Source organism: Puccinia triticina, chromosome 5A, assembly GCF_026914185.1.
Source record: "Puccinia triticina chromosome 5A, complete sequence".
Lineage (NCBI taxonomy): Eukaryota > Fungi > Basidiomycota > Pucciniomycetes > Pucciniales > Pucciniaceae > Puccinia > Puccinia triticina.
In genome coordinates this window covers 5,662,525-5,670,599 of record NC_070562.1, presented here as the reverse complement: position 1 = coordinate 5,670,599, position 8,075 = coordinate 5,662,525, and the positions used below count along the sequence as shown (strand labels likewise).

At 44.6% G+C, this 8,075-nt stretch overlaps 1 protein-coding gene across 1 annotated transcript; it reads right to left on the bottom strand.

Moving 5' to 3' along the window:
- Nucleotides 1-5,807: 5,807 nt before the first annotated feature.
- On the bottom strand, nt 5,808-6,917 carry PtA15_5A672 (uncharacterized protein; the record flags this gene model as incomplete). The annotated part of the gene is made up of 7 exons (XM_053169458.1): nt 5,808-5,849; nt 5,938-6,028; nt 6,103-6,278; nt 6,366-6,423; nt 6,507-6,541; nt 6,627-6,708; nt 6,793-6,917. 7 exons carry the CDS (start codon nt 6,915-6,917, stop codon nt 5,808-5,810), a joined length of 609 nt encoding a protein of 202 aa, XP_053020653.1.
- Between the last annotated feature and the right edge of the window lie 1,158 nt (nt 6,918-8,075).

The window sequence follows — 8,075 nt, the reverse complement described above, 5'->3', positions numbered from 1 at the left end:
TGACCTAGATATGAAAATCCAGCAATCCTCTAACCTTGTTGATGGTTGAATTTAATTGTATTGCTTTGGCGCTTTGTCATTTTTCAAAATGGCTAAAGTGGAGCGGAGGATTTAGTGTTAGCCTAATCCTGCTGCCTGGGAGCATCACACATATGCATGTGCCTATGGTTTGTGCGGACACCCCAATCCCACTTGCTTGGTTAGGGTTCAGTTCCTTGCGCTTCCTTTGCTCAGGGACCGGGCCCAAGTCTTGACAATGGCAGCATAAGGGTTCCAGTTGAGGTGAGGAGTAATATCTATGGGATAAAAAAGCTGGCCAGCTAGTGTTTTGGGTAAAGTGGTGGAAGGAAGGTTATTGAAATCAAATTTGGGTGGTATTTTTCCAGGGTCAGGTAAATCCCATACACCGCTTGGGATGTGGAACTGTCAAAAACAGAGATGTTCTGCTTTGAGTCGGTGGCACTGTCAAGCAGCCCTGTGGCAGAGGCAAAAGATTCACTTGGGAATTCATAGGTGTATTCAGAATGAATGAGGAAGGGGGTGGGGGAAAATGGGGTCTTAGGTTTGGCTCTGGGAGTTGATATGGCACAAGAAATGAAACACCAAGGATCAAGTTCATTCTCATGTAAAAATTGACCAGCACCAGTACTACAAGATAACTCCACTGCCCTAAGGAAAAGCACAACCTTAATTCCAGGGTATCTCCATTTTTTGACCACTCTGCCCTTCCTCCCCCACTCAGTGCCGCCATCCTGTCAACAATTTGGCGAAGTTGATCTTCAATTTCCGCTATTGTGGTTGGCTCCCTTCCCTTTACCTTTCTTGTTGAGCCTTATTGTACAATGTGGCCTTGCACTCTGTATTGGAAGAAGAGGCCCTCCAACGGCATTTGGGTCCGCTTGGAGTTGGGAAGTGGGCCACTTAACACTAAGATGTACATGGATTTGGGCTTGGCAACTTGCTTGGCCAGGGGTTGAGGTGTTGACTCCGGATTGATCTGCAGGGAAAAGTTGGAGACCTCCAAAACAGTGGCAAAGGCAGAATGGGACAAGAAAAATGCTATTTAGTTGTCCTTCTTCAGACTCTGGATGTAGAGGCTGACAAGCATCAGAAACTCCTATCCCAAATAAGTTGCAAGGTTGATGAAAGTGTGGGTGTAGTCTGCTTCATCACTCTCTCAGTGCATGCTACACCTTGGCTTGCTTATCTGTATCAAATTAAAGGGGCAGGATTTAGGCACGCCAAAGATTTACTAGATGCACACCAAAAAAGGTGTGAACCTCTGACCACTCCAATATTTTTGGAGTGGGAGGTGGTTCACTCCAAAACCAGATCTTTTTTGGAGTGCACATCCCTGCACTCCATGCTGGTTTGGAGTGAACAACCGGGCACTCCCTCTTTGGAAAGGGAGTGCACTCCAATTCACTCTTCTCCATGGCCAGCAGAGGCTGGCCATCACACAAAGGCACTTCCCTTGATGGCCGGTCTGCTCCGGCCATCAAGGTTAGTACATATTTACTGCCTCACATATACAAGCCTCTTGATGATCAGACTGGTCATCAAGATGACCGGGACCAAATGGTCATCGAGGGGACTCAACCCTCTTGATGACCAGGACTGACCAGTCATTGAGAGGGCTGTGTCCCATTGAGAGGACTCAATGCTCTTGATGACTACCGGGACCAACTGGTCATCAAGAGGGTTGTGTCCCCTCAATGACCAGTCTGACCTTTCATTGAGAGGGTTGAGTCCTCTCAATGACCATTTGGGTCCTTGGGGGGATTGTGTCCTCTCAATGACCACCAAACGTTCATCAAGAGGGCTGTGTCTTCTCAATGACTGTTTGGTCCTGGTCTTCTCAATGACCGTTTGGTCCCGGTCATCTTGATGACGGGTCTGATCATCAAGAGGCTTGTATATGTGAGGCAGTAAATATGTACTAACCTTGATGGCCGGAGCAGACCGGCCATCAAGGGAAGTGCCTTTGTGTGATGGCCAGCCTCTGCTGGCCATGGAGAAGAGTGAATTGGAGTGCACTCCCTTTCCAAAGAGGGAGTGCCCGGTTGTTCACTCCAAACCAGCATGGAGTGCAGGGATGTGCACTCCAAAAAAGATCTGGTTTTGGAGTGAACCACCTCCCACTCCAAAAATATTGGAGTGGTCAGAGGTTCACACCTTTTTTGGTGTACATCTAGTAAATCTTTGGCGTGCCTAAATCCTGCCCCAAATTAAATGGCTTGGGACTGTGTCTGGTAGTCTGCATAGGTGATGGGAGGCTCCTGGTCTGCCTGGTTGTCCTCACCAAATGGGTGGAGGAGCTTGATAACCATTGTTCCCGTTCAGCTGCTAGTGGATCTGGTCAGGTAAAAAAACAAAAAGATGATCTTTGACTGTCTTTCAACATGGTAGGGCTGTTGGTAATAGGGGGTTTCAAAGTTGGCCAGATGCGACTTGCATGCAATTTTGCAAGTTGGTGTTCAAGTTCATTCATGAACACCAAGTTGAAAAAGTGCATACAAGCCACACTGTACTACATCCCCTAAGCATTCATGAAAGTTTTTTTTTTTTAAATTTACTGTTCAATAAGGGGTTTCAAAGTTGGCCAGATGTGACTTGCATGCGCTTTTGCAAGTCAGTGTTCAAGTTCATTCATGAACACCAAGTTGAAAAAGTGCATACAAGCCACACTGTACCACACCCCCTCAGCCTTCTTGAATGTTGTTTTCAACTTTGGTTTTCAATAAAAGCCTTGAACACCAACTTGCAAAAGTGCATGCAAGTTGTGCATGGCCAACTTTGAATCCCCCTAATAAAAGCCTTGAAAACCAACTTTCAAAAGTGCATGCAAGTTGTGTATGGCCAACTTTGAATCCCCCTGATTTAAAGTCCTAGTTGGTTGCTACACGTCTCAACTCTCTGCCTTCTTGATGTGGTTATTGTCAAAATTGTTATGCACTCCAATCTTTGGTCCTCTTGCTTAAGGTATACGAGCCAGGGCTGTTTTTGCACCTTCCAGCTTAGCCTATGCCTGTCAGTCGGTTATTTTTTTGGTGTTCTTTCTCATTTTGGAAAGTTGTTGGGGAACTAGATCCATCTTTCTTTTTGGAGGTGGAGTTGGGGTTGGAGTCAGAATTGGGATGTCCAAGGTTCAGTGAAGTAGGAGGTGGGATGTTCAATTTTGGTTGGAGGCAGGGGGTGGGTCACTAAAATTCAGATTGAGGTGGTATTGAGAGGTCTGAGCGAGATTTTCAAGGTTTATAGAATTTTTACGCATGATATTCAAGGTTTCTCAGATTGGGAGTTGGGATGGGTTTCTGGGTTCTGGATCCAATATGGTAGATTGCAGGATGATGAAGCAGCTTGGATCACCAGCCTCTCAAACCATGAGTGTGTGGTCCATCATCATGGCTGTAAGTGATAGCTATGCACATGAGAGCCTTTGCTACAGAGCCCGCGCTACAGCTCATGAAAAATGTTGAAAAAGCAATGAGGAGAAATGACAAGGCTTTGAGAAAAAAGGATTGGAGACTGAGAACAAACAGCGGAGCCCTCTTTGAGGGCTAGAGATTCTGGATTGTGAGGTGGAAAAAGGCACACTCACTACAAGTAGAGAAAGCCCCAACAAACCCATTGCGGGTACCCGCCCAGGGTTGGCGGGTACCTGCCAGTGTGTGCAGATGCTGGTTTTCTGGGAGAAATACAGCGGGTACCTGGGTATTCTTAGTGGGTACCCACCCTTGTTTGGCCATGTGGCGGCTGCCACAACCAGAAGGAATGCAAAGATGTTATGTAACCTCTTTGAACTCTTTGACTGCAAGGATTCCTTTCCTGTCAAAGAGGTAACACAGCCGCTTTGGCTGAACAAAAACCATTTCCAGCCAAAGAGGTTGTGTAGCCTCTTTGAATGGAAGGAATCTTTCTAGCCGAGGAGGTCGAGTAACCTCTTTGAATGGAGGAATAGTCCAAGAGTTTACTCAACCTCCTCAGCCAGAAGGATTCCTTCCAGTCAAAGGGGTTACTTGGTTGCTTCCGGTCAAAGAGTTTACACAACCTTTTAAAACGGAAGAAATCCTTCTCTTGAAAGGGAGTATAACCTATTTGAACAGAAGGATTCCTTCTGGTGGATTTTGAGGGGCGGGTACCCTCTCTGACCCACTCTGCAGGTGTGGGTGTCCCACTTGGCCCAAAAAAGCCGCGGGTACCCAGGGGTGGCAGAGCCATCTCTAATTATAAGAGACTTAATGATGGTCTCAGGGATCAGGCCAACAATGGGAAGTTACTTACGTTACGTTATCCAGCGGGATTTTTGTAACATAACTTCCCACCGTTACCAGACAACGTGTTATTGTTATCTGGTGAAATGTTCCTGCGCTTGTTTGGATAACGTAACGGAGGGGACTTTCCGCCTTGATGCCGCAAAAAATAACGCCAATAACGCACTAACTGCGTTATCTGGTGTAAAAGCACCGTAAAATTGGCAAAAAACCCGCGTTATCCGCACGTTATCCTCCTCAGATTGCGGGGGATAACGTAACGGGTCTAACAAAACAGAAAAAAAAAAAAAAAAACAACGCTGCCGTTAGCGCAACAATAACAGCACCAATTCAGATACGTTATCCGTTACTTTTTGTTATGGATAATGTAACTTCCCATTGTTGATCAGGCGCAGAAGAACAGATGTTTTATCTCTTATCTTGGGGAGCAGCTACAAAAAAGGGCCAAGTTCTGGGACAGAAGGTGAAACATGATTTGTAAACCTGGAGGGAAGAAGGAGTGAAAGATGTGTGAAAGGGAAAGGAAAAAGTAGAGGAGAGGAGAGACTGGTGAAATTCCAACAACAAACACTTGGTGTGGTACATAGTGGTTCTTCTGATACATAGTGGGTCTTCTGTTATGCTGAGTCAGTGAGTGCTTAGATAGCACAAATTCCTCTCATATCCTCAATACAATTGAGCAGTGTGTAATAGGTGATGAACCACCAACATGTACTCTGTAAATTTTTCTCAATAAGGCCTTCTTTCTATGTAAATGGGCTGAAACTTTATTTTTACCAGCCCTGTGGCACTGTATGTCTGTAAATTTCAACATCACACCACCCAAATTGAAGAATTGAGTGGTGCAGCAGCCAAAACCAAAAACACAGCAACATATATGAGTGTACCTGGCTATCTGAGGTTGGATTTATACAGGAAAAACCTCACTGTGCCCACCTTTTCAAGGTGAAAATTCTGGGCAACACCCTGTAAATTTACACATAACACCCACACAGTTATACATTTCATCAGTGGTATCTGTACAGGGACTTGTCCCTTGTAAAACGGAGTTTGTAAAATTCATCTGCCCCCATACAAATATAACTGTTGAGGTACTGTACAGGGATCAAGGATTCAAAGAAGTGTCAAGATTTCAATATATACAAAGACATTTTCTTACAAGGCAAGGGATTTGAAAATTCATGTTTATGTATGACAGCAAAGAAAAATTTGAATCAAGGTTTTTGATCACCAGCTTGAGGATCAAAAATTGTTTGCACAAGGACTCTCCCATTTTTTCCCAAAGCTCCAATCAGATTCACTGCGCCGGGCTGTTGCAGTAAAATTCTCAGGTAAGTGTTTTTTTATTTACCAAGGTGGTTGTAAAACTCAGGATATCAATGAATGAACTCACATTTTTGTCACAGCTTTTTATCATTGCGGTGATGAATGAGTCAGCATCTGCCTTCTTTCTGTTCCACAAAAACACAAATAAAGAGGGATTTAGGTTCAATATTGTGACACAATTATTATTAACTGGTTTGCATTATGCACTTACATTTTAGCTTCTGTTCCATCAGTGGTGGTTATTTGTATCTGATGGCAATTAATCTTGTCAGATTTTTTCCCCAGCATAAAATATTGTTCTTGTTTGAGGAGTTTATCTGAGAGTGTTTTGACTCACCATGCATGATGCGGAGATTACTTGTGACCCTTTTGGTCCCGGGATAGTCAAAATCCCGGTATTAGGATTGGCCCTGAAATTCTTGTAAGCTCTGCATTGAAATGATAAAATAAATAAGATCTCAGCGGATGAAGTTCAAATAGCTCCAAGTGAGAATTGACATACGCGAGGCAATCATCACTAAAGCTGGTAGTTGATGGCCGTGTTTTGGGCTGAGAGCAGTACGGCTTGTTGAGTTCAGCATCTGCGTTCAATGCCTCATCTTTTGAACCAACTGGGTTGCGTGTTTTGATCTGTAAAAAGACCCGATCCTTGTGACCCAGTAAGGCAATTGAACCACCCTGCATATTTGAGCCACCAACCAGAAAATTCTTGTTAGCCACCCAACCCAACCAAGTACAACTCTGCAAAAAAATCCATCTGCTTACCTGGCTGGGACAGTTTTTGAAATGGGTATTCAGAGCTTCTGTTATTTGATCCGGGGTACTAATTGTGAATAAAAAACATATAGAATTAGAAAATAATATGTTGATTTTCACTACCAACTAAGTCTACCCCTGCTCACTCACACATCTTTAACCAGCTGTCTATTCAAGACAACAATCTGGTGCAAAAATTGGACATTACTCAGTAAATTTGATGTGTTCAGATATTGAAAATGGAGTCAAAACACAAGATCAGAAACTCACACTACAGCTGTCTGAGATAGCCCTTATTTCGGGTTCATTCCCAGGAAGTTTTCCATTGTCCAGTTTGATATTAGTGATTGCTCTGGAAAATGATTTAGGGTGTCAGGCTGAAGGTCTTTTCAACAACAATGGCGATGAATAAAGGAAGAAAGAGATGTAAATTCACTTTTTACACTGATCCAGGTTTGCAGGAGTTTCAGCACTACATCCTGCTTTCACGCCGGCTGACTCGGAGCTGTCCGCCCTTATCAAACCGATTACGGCAACGAAGACAAATCGTAAGGCAATCATGATAATCTTTTCTATTTATATCAACAATGTTTAGACAGAGTCTTGTACGTTTTGGGGTTAGGATGATGACTGAAAAGGATACCAAGTGAAAATGTATGTACTTTTTTCCGTGACTGGGAATACAACTGATGGGTTGGGGGGAACGTTCAGGGATTGGTCTAGCTTTATACAGACCGGGGATTGAACAGGATGAGGGCGAACCATCTGCCCACTGGGGTTGGTGCGCAGTGCAGAAAAAAAATCTCGGTCTCGGTCGCTGATTTTCGATTGCTCAGTGCTCACAACAACATGAAGCAGACGGAGTTGTCTGGCCAGGAAAGAGGTTGCATAGCAGTCGAGGAGTCTATATTTTCACCGAGGACTTCACCCCAGTCTCCTTTGTTTATGCGTGCAGTGCGGAGGAGATGCTTCTCGGTTTCAAGGGCCGGGCTACGTCGCCGCCCAGAATCGGCTCTCGGTGTCAGGTGGCAATTCTTCGAATGCTCAGTGCTCATAACAACAAGCAAACAGAGTTATGTCGTCATAGCAGCAGTCTACAGGAGTAGGTTCACCGCGAACATCACCCCAGTCTCTCTTTGCTGATGCTTGCAGTGCGAAGGAGATGCTTTGCTCGTTTTCGAGGACTGATCTGGTAGTAGATACGTCACCGAGCAGAATAGTCAGATCTCGTTCTCGGTCGACAATTTTTCGAATGCCCAGTGCTCGAAACAACAAACAAACGGAGGTGATCCAGGGTGATTTGCCCAGGTATTGCTTTTGAAGAATTCTTGGACGGATATGCAGGATTTTCCTGGATTTTCCCCCAAGGTTCAAGGCTGTTCAGGTATCTTTTTACTCATATTTTTACTCCTCAAAGGCCATGATGACATCATCGACGACCATCTCGGCCACGGCCCAAAGCAGCCAGTAGCCCAGTGCACCCGGGCCCCACCACAGCAGCATCTCTCCCCCCACCACCGTCAAATGTTGTCAGCCGGGCTACTACAATAAGTTAGAGCCCGGCTAACCATTTGTACTATATGTAACAATACTAAAAAGAATGAAAAACATAACAACAATATACAATACTTTATGTATCATTAGTAGCGGCACAGAGCCCCGCGCATAAAAGAGAAAAATACACTTATTTATTATTAAGTGCGGCGCAGAGCGCCGCTC